The sequence below is a fragment of the Dermacentor andersoni genome, chromosome 10 (genome assembly GCF_023375885.2).
Source record: "Dermacentor andersoni chromosome 10, qqDerAnde1_hic_scaffold, whole genome shotgun sequence".
Lineage (NCBI taxonomy): Eukaryota > Metazoa > Arthropoda > Arachnida > Ixodida > Ixodidae > Dermacentor > Dermacentor andersoni.
This window is the reverse complement of record NC_092823.1, coordinates 128098860-128122462: the sequence shown is the minus strand read 5'-3', so window position 1 is coordinate 128122462 and position 23603 is coordinate 128098860. Positions and strand designations below refer to the sequence as shown.

Here is a 23603-nt window from a genome sequence, read left to right as displayed (position 1 = left end):
ATCAGGAATACGGTATGCCAGGCGTATGCCTAGGCATGCGCTTCCAGCTGTCATTAAAGGATGCATCTCCCTGCTCCCTTAAGGTTGACTCATGGTTATGCCGCTCTTGGATTGATGAATGTAGGTCATTCCACGCGTCTTTTAGGTAAGTATTGTGTGCATAGTGGTAGAGGTGTTGCAAAAACGTGGCGATCAACGCCACATTATCAGTTTACGGCGTATATTGGAAAGAAGTTTGTTCTTTATTGCAGTATTCATGCACATTGCTCGCATCTGCGACGTCGAGAAGAACTCGTCAGCCACTGATCCCCTCGAGAGCTTCCACTGGGCCTTTGCCAAGCTCACGTGGACAGGTTGGCTCGTACACTGTGTACTTGGGAAATGAGCCGCAGAGTAAGACGAAGATAAAGTCACAGTGGTCGGTGCCTTTAACGACGCCACTTCCTGCACGACGCCACAACGTGCAGCCGTGTCCTGCCGAGAAAATGAACATGGAGTGTATTAGTTCACCAGCCATTCTTGAAATATCGAAAAATTGAATTTTCCCCGTTAAGTCGCCTCCATTGGAAAACTCGTGAGGACGGTGTTAGCTACAGGCGGATGTAGCCATGCAAAGGTGAGTGGGCTATTTCTCCACCAGAGCTTGTCCCTTTAACGGGTGCACAGTTAACACTCTGCGCAGTTAAATGTGGCGTACAAGTGTGCCACTTATTACTAACGTTTCCAAGAGATATAAAGTAGTCGTGAAGTTTGCGTTGGACTTGCTAGTCGCTGCCAATCACTTATATACGGTATAACTAGACTGCTCAGTGGTTGCGGGATGGACCTGGTGGAGTGAAGGCCCAATCCTACATTTGCCTAATAATTACAGCTATTTTGTCAGTAAGCTTTCGAGTTCATAATTGGAAGGCCATAGACAAAAGGAAATTGTCGGCCACGGTTATAAGCTTACGGGGGTAAGGTATCAATTGCACGGCCATACAGAAACAGAAGAGACGGGCATATATCTCCGGCTATAGTGTTCCACATTTTGTTCAGGCAACGAAAACTGTTCAGTAATGCTAGGCACCGTACACTCCAGTTTGAGAAACTTATTTCACACTGCAGCCGGAAAGGAGTAAGCAACTGTAAGTGCAGCCTAGCCTACATCTCATGCGTGTTAGATACCACATTCGCAACTTGTGTGCACATGCATGTGTTGTCCATATGTCAGTCATCTTCATCTGCGCGCATCATTGATGACGTAGCCTGCTTTCGCCGTTCGTTTCTATGTTCCAATATTTCGTCTCTGTATTTCCCTCATTTGTGGCTCTATTTATCCAATCCTGAATCGCGGCATTGTGTCCCTATTCAATTCTTTTGTACGAAGTATAATAGCCTGCGGAAACATGTCGTGGTCTTTAGTATCTCCATGCTCAAGTGTGTCTCAGACTATATAGAAACCTCGTTTACTTTCTCAATCTCGCTTCGCTCTTGAGTTTCTTTGATTTCTGCTATTTCTTTTTATCTCACCTCATTTAGTTACTAATATCATGTGAAGAAAAGTAGCCGCCATCATTATAGGGTCACAAGCATACTTCATTTATTGCTATGTGAATAAATAAACCCGGCTTTACTTTTTTGGTTTACTGAAGAAGATCAGCCATTAAGAAATCCGCAACGTGGGTACATGAAACCATCGCAGTGTTTCCTTTTTTTGTTTGTGGGTCTCATCACGCCTTAATGTGTCTTTCCTACACGTGAGCAAACTTAGAAACAAGTTATTTAATATTAATGTGTATCTCTGAATGGCTAAAGGCAGTAACGATTCCGTGCGACAATCTATATTTCGCTCGAGCCAATATATGATATGCGAGCTGCTGCCTGATGTTCTCCTAAGAATATTGCCTGTATTTAATAAAATCAGTTCCGGCAGTTGTCCCGTGCTTGGAACCATTGCTAAACTTAGCGTTACCAGCGTAAGGATGACGACCAATGTAGCAGTTGCCGCAGTCAACAAACACCGTATACTTCTGCCAAGCAAATGGAGCTGAAAGAAAAGAAGCAAATAAAATGACCAAGTGTCATCAACACTTTCATTAAAAAATTGATACGCACTACCGACCTCCGCATCGCTGACACCATTTTGGAAGTGCAACTTTGACGCACTCACACTGTCCTACCAGTGGGAAGACGCTTATACGTAAGAAAAGGCGATAATGTCAGCGCCGACTGGTTTCTTTTTGACGGCATAAAGCGGGCATTAGGGTCAATACTGCTTACCGGAATTAAACAATTCACGCAGTGTTTCCATTATCTGGTCTGATGCACCCAACCTCTATCGTGAGTCATGTAGAGAGAAACGTCCATTTGCCTCATTGGTTTGTCACAATCTGCAAATGGCTAACACATTTAATTGCGCTCATTTGTGGGGCATTACGACTTCGAACAGCAGTAGCAGGCGATTTTCGCAACGTCGCCACCCAGGACGCAAAATAGTTCAAAGAAAAAATATTGCGCAGAAACTTATGATGATTATAGTCAATTTCGGTGAATCGCCGAACGGTTCTGCAAAGCTATTCGTTTTATTTAATGAATGATGCCCTTGACGGCATACAGTGCACAGCGTACGAGACGGGTCGGAGATCAGTATTGGTAATATACGTAAAATGTACTAGAATACAGTGTTTGATGAAAGCTTAGACGTCTGTGCGTTTTATCCCGCAGTCAGTTTGTGTGGTCCTACAGCTGGTGCTAGTATTTCGTCATTGAAAACAATAGCTTGCGCCTGGTAATCTTCTCAAACGGCGTGCGTGTTCCCCAATTAAACACCATGTGAGATAGCCAACTGTGGTTTCATAGTTGTAGTGTTTGTGGGAGTAAAGGGTGCCAAGTCCATATTCGCGGAGGCATCAAACACCCTCCAAAATTCGCATTATTTATTGCTTCTGCTGCTGTGTGTTCCTACAGACATTCCGCAGATGCAAACAGCATGCTAAAACTGAAATTTTCACCAACCAGAAATAGCTCCAGCCAAAAAAAGATATGTTCAACTAGACCTCATTCAAGTACAGTTGGTAGTGTTAACTTACCATTCTTAGGAAAGAAGGTGTGAAAATTTTTGTTTCTGTATCCGGGCATCGAAGTGGAAACATACGTGCCGACACTGAAAAAAAGATATGGTAGATTCCCGAATATGTTACACGTTGCTTCGTCGCAGAAATTATTTGGCCTTCACAGCTTCACGCACATGCACCAACGTGAATACTGTTGGACGCAGGAGGCTATGCCTGCATGATTCTAGAGAGCTTTAATGTATAGCGAAAAGTAACTTGTAAACACAACCAGCTTACAGGACAATAAATACGTGTTACTTGAAGTAATAGCTCAAAGTACGGGAGCTTTAACGTAAAGGAAGCTTAGGCAAACAAGGCGCCATCTAGTGGGAATCTATCCAAGCCAACAGAATCCAAAAGCATTCTTTCTGCCGTTCTATGCCAACTTGTCTCGACAGGTGCGGGGTCATCAAAATTACCAAACCGTCTCCGAAACTTGGCACGCTAGCCGTTCATGTTAATGTGAATCAGGTAAGTTCAGAGAAAGCACCACCTAACGATTTCCACTGTTGGCAACGAAAGGTATCGAGGTCGCACGGAAGACGGAGCTACAGGTGTCGCCATTTTGAACAACGCTATTATATAGATTACGTAAGTAGTACGTTCATTAAGGACACCGAATAACGCAGAGACCTCGAAATTAAAATAATCTCACATGAGCGTGGCTCGAATTGATGATCAACGCCGTGTCACGAATCGCACCCACGAAAATATGTACCATAAAGATTATAAAAAGGGATAATCTGCCTCAGAAAGGCTGGATAACGTTTCGATAGGAGGACCTATTGTATGCACAATACTTACAGTAAGCAATTGCAAGCGATGCCTGAAGTGATAAGCAGTAGGTCGGGCTGAATGGAATAGGCTAGCGAATTATGATGATTAAGACCAGCGCGTAACGGAAGACAAAACAGGAGAAGACGAATACATGTGCTGCGGCTTCTCGTCGTCTTGTGTGTTTTGTCTTTCGGTACTAGCAGATGATCTTCGGCGAAAAAGAGGTTCCACTAACGTGTGGCTGTCTTCGCGCCTTCAGATGCGCCGTACCATGGGGAATCAATCTATTCTATTCGAAACATTTTGCAGGTAGGTGGCTATCTAGCGTCATTCGGGATTCCAAAAAGTGCCGCAAGATGTTGCGGCATGTCTATTTAAGGTGAGCAATAGTGTGCGTGACGCAAGTGTTTATGTTACAGTTACATTGTACTGCAGAGAAGATACGGCACGACCACTTCCATTCCTGCCTGGGCATTTCACGATGAAGGTAAACTGTATCAATCCGAAAGGCCGTGCAATGCCACATTGTCCATTGTCCCTGGATGACGAAAGGACTGCTAAAATTTATTAAAGATAAATAATTTTGGCACACTAAAGTAAAGTCACATAGAGGTAACTAATAATATGAACAAAAATTTCGTATGGCTCGAAATATAGTAACTAGCGCTATACGTATTCGTAAAAAAGAGTATTACACAAATTTAATAATCCGTAATTCTGGTAATTCAAAGGCTACACGGCGCATTATCAGCTCGGTAATTAAGCTATCGGTTAGAGAATATGCAATGCCAGACTTGAAAATCTTAGGAATATCTATGTAATTCTTAGTCTCGTCGTGTAACTCGTACTTCTGTGTGATTCGTCACGTAATATCTAATAATGTACCGCTTCTTTCGTCCATTACTTACCCAGAAAGGACGACAAACTCATTTGGTTTTGTGGACATTACAGCGGAGGAGATAGTGTCCGTAGTTAACGGCATGCCATTCAAACATTCTACTGGTCACGATGGCATATCCACAATGGCCTTAAAGCATTGTATATATATACTATGCATGCCATTAGAAAAAATATTCAATCTCTCTTCTATACTGCTACTCATCCAGACTTACTAAAGATCGCTAAGGTTATTCCAATTTACAAAAATGGGGACCATAACTTATTAGAAAACTACCGTCCTATATCTGTCTTAAGTTGCTTAAACACCCTCTTTGAAAAACTTATCGCCCAACGAATCACTTCATTTCTTGAACGTGAATCCATTTTGTCTTATTGCCAGCATGGTTTTCGAGCTAAAAGGTCGACAAGCACAGCAGTGTTAGCTTTGTCTGACTAAATAAATTCTAACTTGAACAGCAACAAAAGTGTCCTAGGCATATTTCCAGATGTGAGAAAAGTGTTTGACACTGTGGATCATGACATACTGCTAAATAAGTTAGAATGCTATGGTTTTCGAGGTCTAACTCTTCAATTTTTCCGCAGCTGTCTCAATAACAGAAAACAACTAGTTTCCATTGCAGATACCAAATCCGACGTTTCTTACATTGTTACAGGGGTCCCACAAGGCTCAGTACTGGGGCCGATATTTTTTTCTTTATTTGTAAACGATCTTCCTGACGCCTTAGAAAACTTCTCTGCTGTGATGTATGCAGACGACACTGTTCTACTTTGTGCGCTAGACTCCTTGGACAAAACATTTCAATTGGCTAACGATGAACTTCGAAGTGTTAACCAGTGGTTCGCGTCAAATATGCTAACTCTGAATATCAAGAAAACTAAATATATTCTCTTTACTTCTTCGTGGAAAGCACCAATAAGAGATTGTCATTCGCTTTCTCTAAACCATAATATGCTTGAGCGGGTGAGCTCAATTCTATACTTGGGTGTCACACTAGACGGGCATCTTCATTGGAAGCCTCACGTTGCATTGCTGTGTAAAAAGTTGAGCAAGGCTTGTTTTATGCTGTACAAATGCCGTTATTACTTCGACACTGCCACTGCGAGAACAATTTACTTTAGCATATTCCATAGTCATCTATTCTACTGTATTGCATCTTGGGGTAACGCGTACGTTTCATACGTAGAACCTATTGTACTTCGTCAGAAAACGGCCTTGCGATTTATGACTTTTTCGGATTACAAGGCTAAATCAATGCCGCTGCTTCAAAGTTTAAATATACTGCCTTTTAATTTATTACTGGATCTTAAAGCTATATTGCATGCATACTCATAATAGCATAACCACTAAATGTCCTTTGAGTGTATCAATTTTGTTACATTCCAGAAGCAATACACGCAGCGCTCTTAAGGAAAATTTTTCTCTTGCCAAACATGCATAATGTATATGGAAGGCGAAGGTTAAACAACACTGGATCACTCCTACGGAACAGCTTAGCATCGGAAGTAAAACAAGCAAAATGTTTTTCAATATCAAAACACTATCTATATCAACATCAGAAATCCCATTATCACTCACTACTATTATCTGCGTAGAGTTTTCATCTCAATGGTGTACGTATGTTTACCTTTCTCACTTGCAGTGTATAATGTACTAAATACAAATTCCTTTCTGTGGGTTTCTCGTAGCAAGTACACGTACCCTGCCTTGTGTTTATAAATGAATGTTTATGTATATATGATTTATTTATACTTTTTCGTACTGATGTTAAGATTGTGAATTATAACTAGCATGGATCCCAACTAGCCTTTAGCTAGGGATTGGGATGTCCTGTACAACATTTCCTGTGTACTTTCCTATTTTGAATAAACTTCAACAACTTCAACTTCAACATAGAGTCTCGAAGAGCTATGGGGGAAACTTGTTGCCTGTACGGGCAAGTTGTTGATATGTGACGCGACGCACATGTCAACCGTCTCAAAGCGCTGGTGTGCGAGAAGGAAAGTGGCGAGATTGTAATTGTATCGTACCATGCATGTGTGTTTGGTCTAAATGGCTTTAGAGCATCGAGCTATTGCGCTGGGGAACCCTGGTTCAAATATCATCACCGGACACGTAATGTTCTTCGTCGAAGAAGTGCCAAGCGCTTCGGTATAGTCACCTAACTATACCTACCTCATAATACCTGGTAAGAGGCGAAGAATGCTTCGCATTGGAACAGCTTCGTGCAGAAAATTACTGAAGGCTCTTACACTGACTGAGTTCCAGCTCCCTTAGTGTGCCATGAGAACTTAGATGGAACTGCGAAATCTTTGCTTGGTCCAAGCCTCTGGAAATTGACACATTTCGCCGCTCCGCCGTAGAATGGATCGTACGGGTAATTTCTGTACATCATGTACCATTTGTCTGGTGTCTCTGGGCACTGCGTAGGCAAGAATAAAATTTCAATAAGATGAATAAAGAGCCTTGCCATGAAATACACTATAAAATGTTCTGAACGTTAAGGCCGATGGTTATTTGACTTTACGTAATATTATTATATGGCGTAATAGCGCCATTATTACTTTACGCAAACACATATCAGCAATAACATAATGAGAAGCGCGCTCGCAAATGTCCGTTGAGAGGAATACCATGCCCGCACCCTTGAATAGGAGGAAAGTAATAAAATTATGGTGTTTAACCTCACGAATGAACTCACGCATTGTAAGAGGTACCGCTGTTTATATGAGAGGGGAAGGCTTCGGAATAAACGAGACCTCATAAAATTCTTCGCGTACACCTAAACATAAGTGCACATTCTCAATCTCATTCTACGTATGTTCCGCTGAGCAACGGAAATATTTTGGCGAAGATGTCCCACTTAAGAATCTGTGTGGAACAAGATCAGGATGTCCCACTTAGTGGCTTATTGATACTTATGTGTTAGAACCGTTGAGATATATTATGCCGTTGTATCTGCCGCTATCATCAACACTCGTATACCGCCGATAATTCAAGCACGTTTTCAGGCATTTGAGATATACAAAATGGACTTAAACTAACTCTACCGACGTGCCTTGCGCTGACTTTCTAATCAGAGCCCCCTCCCCCCCCCCCCAAAAAAAAAAGTTGCATTGCTAAAAAGAGAAAAGTGATGAGAATGTTTCCAGTAGCACGCAAACAATAAGAAATAAATAACGTAAGGTCAACTGTTGCAAAGATCACATAAAAATTTTCATCAAGTAAAAGAAAAGTCGTAGTTTGCGTTCAGTTATTTCTTCTACATTGGCACGTATATTCGTTTTTGCGGTTTTCCGTTCGTACTTCTGTAGATCACGATCATGTATTCGCAACTGTGAATGGTCGTCGGTAAGCCTGTAGGGCTTGCCTAGCCGAGTTCACGGCCGTCTGCGTACGTGCGATTCCGGAACTACGGGGCCAGAACCGTTTAGAAATTGTTTTATATTGAGTTACACATCTATCGCGGATAAAACAAAAGTTTTTAGCCATGTAGGCCCTATGGGCCGTACTTGTCGGCGATAAGGTAGCCTCGCCGCCTATGGGATTATCTCACTGAGCTATGTCGAATGCTCGGTTGCCATAGTCGGAAGTTCAAATCCCTCTATAAGGTGGCTGTTTTTTTTTTTTTTTTTGGCAATGGTGAGCTTCAAATTCACCTCCTCCAGTGCACAACATCTCCAAGCTTGGAGTGACGCCTGTCACCGGCAAAAGATGCCGAGATCGAGTGGGGCTATACTAATCTGGGTACAACCAAATTAGGAAGACCCACCAAGCTTCAACGAGACACTCCCTCACCAGAAGAGGAATTGGCCTCCCTGATGCAGTATTCAGCCACTCCCTCCCAAATGACTCAATCAATTACCCAATGGCCCTCAGTCCCCAGCAGCTGCGAAGCACCTGACCAAGATGTGTGGCGATCAGACCTGTAACGCAGCAGAGGGTGCTAAGAATCTCTGGGTCCGGACAGGCTGCCAATGGAAACCGACCTTGCAACGTTTAGCACCCGAACTCTCTCCAGTGATGCTAGCTTAGCAGGACTCTTTGAGGAACTATCAGACATGGTTTGGGTTATCATCGACCTTAGTGAGTTTAGAAGAGCTGGTGAGGCTTATACATCGCTGAATAACGGACATGTTCTCTGCTATACAGGTCTGCTATATAAGAAGCAATACAGGGTAGAATTCCTAATCCATAAGGACATAGCGGGCAATACAGAAGAATTCTACAGCTATAATAAGAGGGAAGCTGTCGTCGTAATCAAGCTTAATAAGAGGTATAGATTAAAGGTATTACAAGCCTACGCTCCAACATCCAGTCACGATGATGAGGAAGTAGATGAGTTTTATGACGATGTTGAATTAGCGATGAGAAAAGTTCAAACTCAGTATACGGTAGTAATGGGCGACTTCAAGGCCACAGGGGGGGGGGAAACCAGGCTGGTGAACTAGCAATTGGCAGCTACGGCGTTGATTCTAGAAACACTAGAGGAGAGATGCTGGTAGAATTTGCAGAAAGGAATAAACTTCAAATAATGAACACCCTTTTCAGGAAGCCTAGAAACAGAATGTGGACCTGGAAAAGTCCTAATGGTGAAACAAGAAGTGAAATTGACTTCATACTTTATGCTGATCCTAGCATAGTGCAGGATGTAGGAGTGATAGGTAGGCTAACGTGCAGTGATCAAAAGTTAGTGAGGGCTAGGAGTCACCTCAATTTGGAGAGAAAGAGCAAAATTGGTCAAGAAGAAACAGGTCCACTTTGAGACAGTCAGGGTAAAAAGCAGACAAATTCAGTCTGGTACTTGCAAACAAATATGCAGCCTTAGAACAGAGAGATTATGATGACATAAAGCTAATGAATGAAACCGCAACTAGGCTGGCTTCAGAGGCAGCAATTGAAGTGGGAGGCATGGCACTAAGGAAACCAGTAGGCAAGGTCTCCCAAGTAACAAAGGACCTAATAAAGAAACGACAAGGAATGAAAGTGTCCAACTCAAGAGATAAAATAGAATTCGCGGAACTGTCAAACCTGATGAACAAGGTGAAAATAAGTGGTATTCGAAACTATAACGTGAGAAAGACTGAAGAAGCCGTAAAACATGGACGCAGCCTGAAAGTGGTGAGAAAGAAACTTGGCATAGGACAAACGAAGATGTATGCACTGAAAGATAAGCAGGGTAATATCATAAACAATCTTGAAGACATAGTAAAAGCAGCGGAAGAATTTTATACTGACCTGTACAGTACCCAGAGAAGGCAGGATGTCTTAATTAGAAAGAGCAATGAACAGGATGCAGGAACTCCTCTTATAACTAGCGATGACGTCAGAAGGGCCTTGCAAGACATGAAACGACGAAGAGCGGCAGGAGAAGATGGAATAACAGTCGATTTAATCAAACATGGAGGAGACATAATGCTCGAAAAACAGGCGGCTCTTTATACGAAGTGTCTATCGACTGCAATGGTCCCAGAAAACGGAAATAATACAAACATTATACTAATCCACAAAAAGGGAGACGTTAAAAAATTGAAAAATTATAGGCCCATTAGCTTACTCCCAGTATTATATAAAATATTTACCAAAATAACCTCCAATAGAATAAGGGCAACACTGGACTTTAGTCAACCAAGGGAACAGGCTGGCTTCGGGAAGGGATACTCTACAATGAATCACATCCATGTCATCAATCGGGCTATCAAGAAATCCGTAGAGTACAATAAGCCTCTTATATGGCTTTCATAGATTACGAAAAGGCATTTGACACAGTAGAGATACCAGCACTCATAGAGGCATTACGTAATCAAGGAGTACAATACGCTTACGTAAGGACCTTGGAAAATCTACAGAGGTTCTACAGCTACCTTAAATCTACAGAAGGAAAGCAGGAAGACACCTATAAAGAAAGTGGTCAGACAGGGAGACACAATCTCTCCAATGCTATTTACTGCGTGCTGGGAAGAAGTATTCAAGCTATTAAACTTGGAAGGCTTAGTAAAGATCGACGGCGAATATCTCAGCAACCTTCGGTTTGCCGATGACATTGTTCTATTCAGCAACAATGCTGACGAGTTACAACAAATGATTGAGGACCTTAACTGAGAAAGTGTAAGAGTGGGGTTGAAGATTAGTATGCAGAAGACAAAGATAATGATAAATAGTCGGGCAAAGGAACAAGAGTTCACGATCGCCAGTCGGCCTCCAGAGTCTGTGAAGGAGTACGTTTACCTAGGACAATTAATCACAGGGAACCCTGATCTTGAGAAGGAAATTTATAGAAGAATAAAAGATGGGTTGGATCGCATATGGCAGACATTGTCAGCTCCTGACTGGAAGCTTATCATTGTCATTGAAAAGGAAGGTGAACAATCAGTGCATTTTACCAGTGCTGACAGATGGGGCAGAGATTTGGAGATGGACAAAGAAGATTGAGAACAAGTTAAGGAGCGCAAAGAGGGATGGAACGAAGATTGCTAGGCATGACGTTAAGAGACGGAAAGAGAGAGAGCAAACGGATATAGCCGATATCCTAATTGACATCAAGAGAAAGAAAATGGAGCTGGGCAAGTCATGTAATGCGCCGGTTAGATAACCGTTAGTCCAATAGGGTTGCAGAATGGGTACCAAGAGAAGGGGAAGGTAGTCGAGGACGGCAGAAGGCTAGGTGGAGCGATGAAATTAGGAAATTCGCGGGCGCTAGTTGGAATCGGTTGGCGCAGGACAGGGGCAATTGGAGATCGCAGGGAAAGGCCTTCGTCCTGTCGGCCTGTCGGCCTTCGTCCTAAAGCAGGCTGATGATGCTGATGATGATCATGATGATCATGATGATGTTATTGTAGCAGTGGCAAAAGGATGATACAACGGAATAGCCAACACTTAAGGACACTCGTTCTACATAGGTTGAATTAAATTACAATGATTTTATTCCGCAACGTAGTGGCGAATAAGACCAGGCATATATGCTGGCATTGACGCTTGATGGCAAGCTTGCCCCGTCATACAGAGCTCCACATCAAAGTAAACAAACATGAGCACGCGAGCGCGTTTATCTTCCACTGAATGCTGATTGCAACAAAAAAGAACACTTACATAATACAAACCACATAGCTTTTACGTGGATACGTATAGTAAATACCTCGTTTGAATAAGCGCATTACCACAAGCCAATTGCAGGAAAAAATTCTGCAGACAATTCCCAACGTTCTGTAATGGCTTTCCGAAATGTTAGAAGAAAAAATAAACGTGGGGTTCCCACTTGATGTGAAAGTCGGTTTGAGCGAAGAATTTGCTGGTGTTCACGAAGAACGCTATTATTGCGAGACCTTAACTACGAATGTTGTTGTTGTTGTTGTTGTTGTTGTTGTTGTTGTTGTTGTTGTTGTTGTTGTTGTTGTCGTCGTCGTCGTCGTCGTCGTCGTCGTTGTCTCGCATGACAAAGTTTACGAGCTGAGAAAAACGGAATAACAATATCATAGTACTGAGAACCGTTAGCTGCTTGCTGACTACAAGCCGTCAGTGTTTTGGCATGTGCAATAAAATTTTCAATCTTGGAACCCACTCTGGCACATTTGTCTGCGCCTTCTGCACGTCGACAAAATGGGACACATGGCACGCAAATTAGCAAAAATGCTTCGGAACGGGTCTCACATCAATATCTGCATTGTGTACAGCCATTCGAGTTGGCCATATGCTGTGCAGGCCCAGGATCATAACAAGATCAGATGGTACTGCATCGTCGCTTTCAAACGTGAGGCAACGCATCCCATGCGGACTAAATGACAACTCCGTTTTCAATGTTCTCTGTAGGATGCGCCACCGTTTCATTGCGCCGCCGTTGCAACAGGCGACAGTGACGAAAAATCTTCGAGGCTGTGCACGTGGTTGGGCTTTGCTTGGTGGGCGATTCACCAGATGGCGCATGACTTTGGTGGCGCCACTGTCGGCGCTATGGAGTCTTCGTCGTCTAAGGTTTGGATTGATCGCGCCTACATCATCAGTCGAGACAGCAAAGCGTGGCCGGAGGTGCCATGTCACTACAGCGATCGACGTATCGAGTCACTACTCCGGCTGCAAGGCCATGCTACTGTGCGTCAACTTGGACCCGCAGACGACGATGGCAAATAACGTGCAACGCGTTTCATGTACTCATCGGACAACTGCGATATCACCCAAGAGTATGAAGTGGAGTTAGGCTATGAACTCGATGAAGAAATGTGGTGTCGATATCGTGATGCCACTCGAAGATGTACTGTCATCGCTCGACATAAGTGGTGTCATCATGCTGAAAACTGATGTCATCGAGAGATCACTCAACGCAATGTGCGCGAAACACTACTGAAAATGAGAACTCTGCAAATAAAACTCAGATTTGAGATCACAATATGGCCGGTTAGTCATCTTGCTTTGTTGCGACATTATAAGGAATAACATTACACTTGGGAACATAACGAAGCAGGACTAAACTTAGCAACGTTTCGCCGCAACACTAAACTCAGCGACATACTTCAGTGGCGTACTCAGCGACAAGTGATGCTCTCGCATTACACATCATACGAATTGCTTGAGTGCCACCATAGTTTCCTTGTTTAGCGACGATTGGCAAGTATAGCGAACCCGGCCAATTTGTAAACATTTTCAACGGGAACCTTCTCTCTCAACGCAAAAATGTGGCGCTCGCACGCCAGCACGAACTTGGGTGCGCGTTCTACCCTAGCGGCCGCTGCGAATGGCGCGGCTGACCGCAGCCGCGCGGGCCCCATCTTGAAAGCGATCTGCAATGAGCACAAAGTTTAGGTGATCCGAGGGCTGATTGCTTCGCGTGCGCTGTATTCTCGCCGCGTAGTTCGCGTCTAAGCGAGAGGCAGCACGACGGTCAATTCGCCTCAGTGCTTCTGCCGTTCTTCCCCACTCCAACGTTTCGACAGCGTGTGTCTGCGGTCATTAAGTGAGATGTGCTCGTGCTTGCCTGAACGCGCGAGATACCGTGCTGGTTAATTTGGTTAGTAAGCGAATGTTTGCAAGTTTATACGGCCATAAAGCTACTTTGCTTACTTCGTATAGCTGTCTAATGATTTGCTATCGCGATCGATGCGTCGCCTTTCGGGAGAAACTGATTTTTTGCAACAACTCGAAAGAAACACCTACGTTGGAATTTGGGCTGGCATTCTGCGATGTTCCACCAGGTGTCCCAACATGTAGCAGTTGCATAGCAGTTGCATGCTGCGCGTAACTGCAGCTGGTTAACTGAAGCAGGCTAGGTCGCTATTTGTCACCTCTTCGTATCGAAGCTGATGCCGATAATCCATCATTATCATCATCAGCAGCAGCAGCAGCAACGTAGCGTGCCATGCGTCAAGGGATGTGACACGTGCGCCACGTAGTCTAGATACCTGTGCTGTAGGGGTTGAGGACGGACTTCGGGATGAAAAAAACTTGGGAGGATTTATTTTACATTATGTACAGTGAGACTTCAATGAACAGTCAGAGTCATTACGGGCCGGCAGCAACTCGGACGCTGCGGCCCGCGGCAAGAAGTTCGAGAGAGGTGAATCAGGGAATGCTCTGGTCTCTCTGGAATGCTTCTTTTAAACCCTTCGAGGACTGGAAGTCGCGTCATGTTCGACCAATGGGAGAGTCCGCTCAGATGACGCCATTTTCGGCCAATGGTAGGCGCCCGTGCGATGGTGTCATACCCGGCGAAGAGAGTCGCCGCTTGGTCCCCCTTGCTTGATCGCTTGATCCCCCTTGCCTTGCTGACTAGCAACTCGCCGTCACAAAAGCCAGGTGGGGGCGACGCTGCCAGGCCTTCCCAGTACATCGCAGCCGTCTTGTTTCGGGACCCACTTTCCTTGCAACAATGCCGGGCTATCCCTTCGTTTTCTGGAAAACTCAAGCATTGAATAGCTCCACCGGCGGCGTACGAACTTGTTTGCACGTGAACTTGTTTGCTCGGGCGCTCCTCTGGAATGTGCTTTCCGTGTTTTCTGCGCTTCTCAATTAGCTGTGCGATTCGATGTGGTCTGGGGAACTCGAAGTAGGCACAGGAAACAGCCCCATATCTAACAGTGTTTACTCTTCGGCACACGTTATGGCGCCTCCACGCCAGGTACGAACCAATGCAGAAGAAGCGAATCGTAGAGCTACGCAAGCGGCGGCAACACGGCGACATCAGGCTTAGCAGGCCGTTGTGCAGAGAACAGGACAAGCCGCCGCTCGCCGTCGACGCCTGGCGGGCAGTTCTGATCGTTCTCATGAAAACGACGCTAAGAGACTTCACCGCGAAGACCCCGTAGTGCATGGCGCCGAAAATGAAGATCATATGGAGCCGCTCCTTCACCTTACGCTGTGACGCTGTACTGTGTGTGCCGCGCAGGCCTGTGACTTTTTTTCATATATGTGTAAGTTGTCACTCAATCATAATGATACTGTCACAGCTAAGAAGATTTCAGTCGTTTGATTTGGGACAAAAGTACTTGGCCATAGTTTCTCCAGTTACTAGTTAGCGCAAGATGTTGTCAGTTTCGCACGAAGGCGAGGAATTGGAAGCGATATCAAGGCTTAACGTGGCCTTTAATGCTTCTCCGAACGCTTGCGTGATGAAGGGCTTTCCTGTGGCGTTGGCATTGCATCTCAATGGTGCGATGCCCTGGTTCCGGCACAGTGGATTGAGCGAAGTGGGATGATAGTCTGCTTGGCCTTGTCGCTTTCGGCATTTGTGTGTCACGAGTTTCTATTTTTCTACTACCCATTCGTGTTTGGACGAAAGAAAACGTTGGGCGTTCGTGTGCGTTACCAATTCAAAAGCCTACGAACAGCGCGACCCTCCACCAAGGAAATTGATATTGAATGCAAGCACCGACTTTTCCTTCGTGCAGAATAGGACACACATTTGGCACCCATAATTATCTGCTTACTGGAAGTGAACCTCCAATCTGTGGTAGATGCGGTGAGATGCTTACTGTCCTCCATGTGCTCCTGGAGTGTCGGGAAGCCGAAACGGAGAGAAAGAAACATTTTCCGCTTGCTTACAAACATCACATCCCTCTACACCCGGCTATGTTTCTTGGTCATGAACCGCTTTTTAATACCAAGGCAGTCCTCGACTTCTTAAAAGATGTAGTGCTACACGTTATAAGCCCATTAAATTCGTAGAGCATCCTCGCTCCAGAGGATGCCGCTGCGGTAATTGTTTTGAATAGCACATGCCTCCAGGCCCTTGTGTTTCAAGGGCTCTAAGGAGGCAGTAGTGCTCTAGTATATCTTATATAACCTGATAGATTTTTAGACATCGTACCATCCTTTTTAAATGTGTCTTAATGTTCATAGTACACGTCATAAGTCATCGCCATAATCTTATTATACAGATTTTACGCACTTTAGCGCTGCCATTTTTAAGGCCCCTCTACAGCCACGTCACACCAACTTCATAGTACTCATGATTTCACTGCAAACTAATTAACACGGACATGGCGCTCTTTGGCCATATCTGGCCCTTGCGCCACTAAACCACACACATCATCATCATCATCATTTTCCTTCGTGGTTTCGCATTTACACCATACCACGAAGCAGCAGGCTAAACAGAACAAGTACTTTGGTGAGTCATTTATTAAATTTATGCCCCCGCCTATTTCCATTGGATGCAAGGAGAAGAATGGAGGTTCCTTTGATTTAGCAGTTGAAAAAGGCACTAACACCACGACCGTTCGCCATAGAAATGTCTGAATTGAATAGCCGCACCGATTGTTCTTTTATGGCTTCGCGTTTACAGGCTAACCCTTACCGACAAGTCCAACAAGACAAGCACTTTTCTGCGTCGCGTGTTCTTTTATGCCCCTATTCAATGGCGTAGAAAAGCGGAAAAGAACGGACGTACGCTTGCTTTAGCAGTTCAAAAACGCACTAGCAACACGACCGTGCATAGTGGAATTGTAATCATTGAAAATAGCCACACCAATTGTTCTTCTCCAGGCTCGCGTGTACCATGAGTCAGAAGACTATACAATACAAGTACTGCTTGAAAAAACACAGTGCATTTGTTTATGCAATGACGGGTGTTTGGGGACGGGGTAAAAATATGCCCAAGTCTCCTAGTGCTTTGCTGGAAATCACTCCTAATTGGCAAAGCCCATTCTTGCTACGTCGCTAAAAGATCTCAACATCACTGGTGGCCCCATAGTAATGTCATAGCGGCTAATAACTTTTCATAGCAGCATAACCTTTCTTGAGCTAGATCACTTTCAGAGGTGGACATTCTTTGCACGAGAACTTGAAATGAATATTTGAATAATTAAAACATTTTCCTAGTTCGCCTTTATATTTATTAATTTCCGGCCCATAATACAAATTAAGAATTCTTGCCGGTAACTTCGAAAGTCATACCCACTTGGAGTGACCTTAATAATAATAATAATAATAATAATAATAATGCCTTTATTTGTGTCACATGTAGCGTACACTACACTGCAGGCCAGCACTAAAAGCTGTCATAAATGAGAGCTTTACAAAGCCGCAGGCCCCCTTGCACTTGACAGCGGTATAGCGGCATTGCTTATATTAGAGAAAAGAAACAGACACAATACACACTACAGTACACAATGCACCCTGATAAATGAATTCAATTTTCCGGTATTGTTTATGTATTCTTTACTGCAATGTAATTTGCTGTGCTTTTTGCAGTTGTTATTGTCATTCTCTTTTTGTTTTGCCCCTCCTGCTAGAACCCATTTAGGGTCTGCAGTATGATGTAAATAAATAAATAAATAATAGTAAACAATATTGTCTTGATATAAGGCAGAAAGCAATGACAGAACAAATACCTTGAACCAATTAAAAAATAATTCATACGAAGGTATAGCCTACTAAGGTAAGAAAGATAATTCACTGCAATTCAAATTACAATTCAATATACGATTCAAAAATACAAGACATAAATACAATTCACTCATCAGGTGGAAATAACATCCATACATATACAATAACAATGGCGAATGGAAGCATGGTCACCTGGAATAAGGACAAAGGACTAAATTAAAACATAAGTTGGTTGAGAATAAGAATAACGAAATAAGGATAAAAAAAGAGTCGCGTAATTGCACATTGTCAGTGACAGTCGAAGACATGATCATTCAGGCATACAATATTTTAGGAGTTCTATAAATGTATGTATTTCCAGCTGTATATTTTCTCTATTCAGTTTATTTAATAATCTCGGCAAATGATTTTCCAGTGTTTGAAGAGCATATGTTCTGCGGTATGTTTCTACATTCCAGTATTCGTTGTAACGGGTGACATGGCTAGGGGCGTCACTATGTAGGTTCGCTGACTGTTTTAAGAATGTGCCGCCATTATTTATTTCCTGTTTATAAAGCTTACTTAGTCGGTAATCGTATATCATCATAATAGGCGTAACCTTGTATTATGAAAATATTTCATGTGTGTGAAAACGACTGTGCACATGTTCTACTGTACGAAGAAACCTTTCTTGAAGTCTATGGACCTTCTGTATATTTCCCTTCGTTGTAGACGCCCACACTAATTGACAGTAGTTTAAGCTTGAGGAAACAGGGGGTTATAGATGACCAGCATAACCTTCCTTGACAGAATACTATGGTTGCGATATGAGGCCTAAACTAGAGAGTTTTATTGCTAGATGGTTAATATGATGATCCCAGGATAAAGCTTGATGAAAAATTACTCCTAATGTTTTAAATGTAGGCACAATTTCGATCGGAATAGAGTTGTAAGGTTATATTTATATTTACAGTTATATTTCTTTCTTTTGCCCTGAACCATATACATTTCGTCTTGAACACTGATCGTCAGGCGGTTTTCTTCAGACCAGTCTTCTAAAGCAAGCAGTGTAGATTCTGCGGAGTTACAGAATTCTTCAACATCTTTTCCTATTAGTAAAATGCTCCTGTCGTCGGCATATATAATAAATTGTGCTATACGAGAAATGTTTGTAATATCATTTATATACATATTGAACAGAGATGGGCTTAGAATACTGTCCTATACTACGCCACTAGAAACCCGTAGTTGTTCGGAGAGTCATCTACTTTAACAGTTTGTTTCGGGTGTTCCAAGTAAAACTGTATTAAACTTAAGGATTTCTCACAATAACCATACGGCTCAAAATTTCGAAATATTCCATGACTTTTGAGGTCGAACGCGTTGGAAAAGTCCAGAAATAATCAAAGTACGAAATTACCTTGCTCTAAATACATTAAAATACATTAAAATAGGACAAATTCTGTACTTAGCCCTTGCCGAAAGCCATACTACTGAGAGTTAGTTATCTTGTGTTTCGCTTCAAATTTGTTAAAGCGGCTTAATACAACTTTTTCGAATGCTTTAGATAAAATAAGTAGAATAGAGATAGATTAAAAATATGTTTTGTAACTCGTGCAAGGTGATCAGCGATATACTTAAGAGGTTTAGTTTTAAAACCATCGACATCTTCGCTATTCATCTTATTTAAGCTAGGTATTGTTGTAAACACTTCAGTCTCGCTCGTCGGGTTGAGAAAAGTTGTTTCTCTATTCTATCGAATGTTTTCCAGATTGTTGTGAATTGTATCTTGCACCTTAAGATTGACAAAATATTTATTAAACGCATCTGCAAGTGGTTTCCCCGTTATTTCGGTACCCTTTATATCCAGTTTCCGGATCACATTTCATGTGTCCTTATAATTCAGTAATGAAGCTAATATCTTCCATGTGACATTTGTTGATCCTGTTTTAAAATCTAGAAGATTTGCAAAACATTAACGTCGCGCTTTTGCTAAGTCCTTGCTTAAACGATTTCGATAAACTTTAAAATCTTTATATTTATTCTGATCTTAAGTTTTGTTAAAGAAATTGTATAGGTAATTTTTATGATTAATTCTTAAACTCAGTTCAGCTGTGACCTAAGGTTTCTTTGTCTTTCTCTTTTGTTTAACACATTTTTCAGGAAAACTTATTGCGTATATAGGCTGCAGTAATTCAAGAAACATATCATGAGATACATTGACATCGTCACTTTCTAAGGCCTACTTCCAGGATACTTCCTCTATTTTTTTTCGGAATATCAGAAGGTTCTGTTCTGTAGTATGTTGGAGTGTTGATGTCTGTCTTGACAACTTACTGTGTGTGTATCCTTCAGTGCAAAGAAATATTGGTAAGTGGTCACGCACGTCGAAAGAAAATACCCCTAATCCAAGTTTATCCTGGCATATATTGGTAAGAAACATGTCAATAAGCGAATGTGAATTCACATTATACACTTATCGAGAGGTTAATTACATTTTTAAGCCCATTGGTATTTACCAGGATCTCAAAATTGGTTTTTGCGGTATCATTTTTCATCATATCAATATTCATGTCCCCACCGCAGATGAGGCTCAAGTTATTATTAGTGATACAGGTAAATAGTTTGTCTAAGTAGTTAAAAAAGCGCAATGTTGAACCGTTTGGTTGGCGGTAGCACACAACAACTGCTGCGATTTGTAGTTTAACTGTCAGGATTTCATACTCACTTGTTATTACTGAACATTGTGAAATAATTTCGCCGTAGTAATTTCTTCTAACCGCGACCAGAGGCACAATTTAGATAAAATGTTTCGTGTGTCGGAAGTCTGTAGACATTTGTTTCATCAGGCTGAATATTGCCTTCTGAGGATAACACCGTTTTTAAGATATATGTTCCCATCGTGTTGCGATAAAATGCACTCGCGTTCCAGTCATTTTCGAGATTCATTGCATAAATAGGTGCATTTCATTTTTAATTTTTTGTGCTTTTACCGCAAGTTTTGCAGCACTGATGCAAAAACAAATGTAAGTTTAAAAATTAGTTCGAAGTGGATGTGCCTTGTAAAGCACTGGCTTATATTCGAGTATTGCAATATGTGCGTTAGGGTCCCTGTTGACGAGCTGATAAGTTAAATTTTGTTCATTTTCAATCCTGCATTTTGATTTCTAGTGGAATGCCCGCTTATTGAGCTAATTCACCTCCATGAGCAGAGTTGTGCTGTATGTCACATGGTGAGTTTAAAAAATTATCTTAACGTTAAAAGTAGAACACCCGGTAAGTTTCAACCTTTATTATTTTAACTCGCGACATTCTCGTTTTGGTGGAAAACAATGATGCCACGAAAACTCGTCAGAAAGATATTGCAGAATCAGAAACCGTTTCTCTGTACTGCTTGTGCCCAGTGCGGTTCGACCATCTTTGCTAGCTGATACAGAAAGCTATGGTACAAGCGGATGACAGGAAAACATGGCCGCATCTATGAGTTATACACTGCATTAGCGAGGATCAAAAACATGCCCGTGCAAATATATTGCTCGCCGCTGCACCACTTTAGCCCCAGCAAAGTGGCCTAAGTATACCCGGAATTTCGACCCAGATTAGTTGTGTCCGTAAGATGATGTGTATTTTTCGTAGTCAGTGCTAAATAAGAAAACTACACTTGCACACACGTGGGGAGCTATCACGTGTCTTTCAACCACCTCAAATCTGTCAGTACTAGACAGCACATTATTCAACATTTTTATCATCAAGTTGAAACACCTTGAGATAGAAGAAGGAAGGGAATTAAGAGGAGGTTACCGAAATAGGAATTTGCGGTTTGCTGCTCTGCGCTTCGAAGAAAGGAAAAAATATAGAGCAGCAAACATTGTGCAGCACCAATAGGGCGCAGCACAACGCAATTGCGAATTTAAAAAGTATGCTGAAGTGTGTAGCATTTCATACAGGCGGTTATTCGATGGAAGCGCACAATCTTTCGTACTTGGATTCGATGAGGCCGCGTTTGGATATGCAGAACAATAAAGAATGTTGTCTTGTGGAGCCTTTCACTGCTCGCTGGGGCACACCAGCACTGCACTCATTGCATCAAGTACATGCATCGCGTTTTGAGCAGACGACGTTAGTTGTGGTAGTTATTGAAAAGCTCCCGAATAACGTGAAGCGCCAAAGTTGGCTGCAACATCACAGATGTTGCGCATGAACTCGCCATTCTGATGAAGCGCATACAAGTGAGTACCAAAGTGCTAAAAGTATATTTCCCACGGTTTCTAGTTCGCTATAATCAACACGCTCGATACAAATGCCATAAAGCTGCAGCTAGAGTAAACATCTGCTGCTTGGGAAAACGCGCTGAAGTTGTGGTTCACTATGCAGAGGAAGGAATCATGTAAAGCCTCAAAAAGCACACGCAAGCACACAGAAAAACACACAGAAACATTTTCTTGTGGTTTTTTTTTTACTCAGTGGAATTAAGATCAACACACTCTAGGCGAAATGCAAGGTTTGCTAACTAGTACACGCAAATTCATGTAACTCATGACCCTGTCATTGCCCTGCATGACGAGCTTAGCAAAACTGTGGTTAACAATGTATTGATCTGCCTTCATCGCCTGCTAGCGTGAAACAAAAATAAAGACCAACTGCACCATTGCTACACGCAGTATCGGCCCTTTGCATGGAATGTTGACATTACTCAAAGTAGGACATACGCGAGAATTCAGTATATACCACAGCGGTTTAGCAACTATTATTACCGTGAACTACACGCGTTGGCCCCCTTGGTATCAGAACGTGAATTAACACCATGTATCAGTCGATATGGAACGAAAGCACTTACCGTCAATGGATCTTGATACTTTTGCAGATCCGGTGGCACTTCTGGGTAATACTTTGCCTGTGTGAAGCTGGGACAAAAGCAAGAAGCGTAGATGGCAGCAGTTGCAAGCAAAATACCTTTACACGTCGACATGGTAGTCTGTGGTCAGCGACGAATGGCAAGAGCTCGCTTCAATGAAGCTTCCTTTTATCCGCCAAGAAACACCCCAGCAAGTCTCATTCTTAACATGTTACGCCGCTTCCCATAAGCCATATGGTCAGACAACAATACCCAAGTGAAAGGCCAGATGTTGCTCGAGCGTTGTACAGAAAAATAGGATGTTCGAGTACCTCACCCGCTCGCTCACCCCTACTGGCGAGTGTCTCGTCTACTTCGCGAAAACCAGGTTTATTTATAGAAAGATACTGGTTAAGGCATCCCGGGGACATAATGAGAAGGCGGGACAAAAACAAACAGCACGAGTGCCGTGTGTCCTTGTCCTGTCTCTTCACGTCTGATTTGGCGTTGTCTGATATGGTTTCCACCCTGTCACGCTGTCCTCGCGTATTTTTGTATATACGTACCAGTAAACTCAACACACAAACCTATTGCAATATAAAGGACTTTATATCATGTCATGTCACAGATTTCGCCGATGGCAGAACGCGAACTGAGTTTTCACTTAGAGTGAATTATACGTTCCTAAAGCACGGGCGCGCGAAAAACGCAAAGAAGGTGCCATGCTTCCGCCCGTCCTCGCTGATTTCCTTCAGACTTCCCGTATTTTGCCTTAATTAACTGTATAGAAATTCCAAAAGTTAATTGTTCCACGTGAATGCCTAGTGCATATGTGTATATTACTGTGGTCTTCCCCAATATTTAGCGACTCCTTCTTGTACGCCTGCAAAACTTTTAAGGGAGTTCCACCTGAGGAAATGGTTTTCCTGAGTTCCATTGAAATGCAGGGCAAAACAATAAAAGAAAGCTTACAGAACTGATTTGCCATGTTCTATGTTTGCTCGCTTCCGGTTGTGGATTATTACGGCATCTGTAATCTGGTAGCCCCTTGGTTACCCTAGACTGGAGAGCGACCGCCTACAACCCCTTTTTGTCCGCACTGTGGCAGCAGTGCATCCATGACCCCAGAAAACTTCTGGTTATGCATTTCTGTCAGTCAGTTAGTTAAGAAAACGGAAGTATTTTGTAGCATAGTTTACTATAGGCA

At 42.7% G+C, this 23603-nt stretch overlaps 1 protein-coding gene across 1 annotated transcript; it reads right to left on the bottom strand.

Annotated features, from left to right (window-relative positions):
- Positions 1 to 223: 223 nt before the first annotated feature.
- Positions 224 to 22625, bottom strand: LOC126545027 (uncharacterized). The gene is made up of 5 exons (XM_055078157.2): positions 22400 to 22625; positions 7023 to 7192; positions 3072 to 3145; positions 1955 to 2029; positions 224 to 474 (listed from the first exon to the last, which is right to left on the bottom strand). The coding sequence occupies exons 1-5, from the start codon at positions 22529 to 22531 to the stop codon at positions 296 to 298; spliced, it is 630 nt and encodes a 209-aa protein (XP_054934132.2). The 5' UTR covers positions 22532 to 22625; the 3' UTR covers positions 224 to 295.
- Between the last annotated feature and the right edge of the window lie 978 nt (positions 22626 to 23603).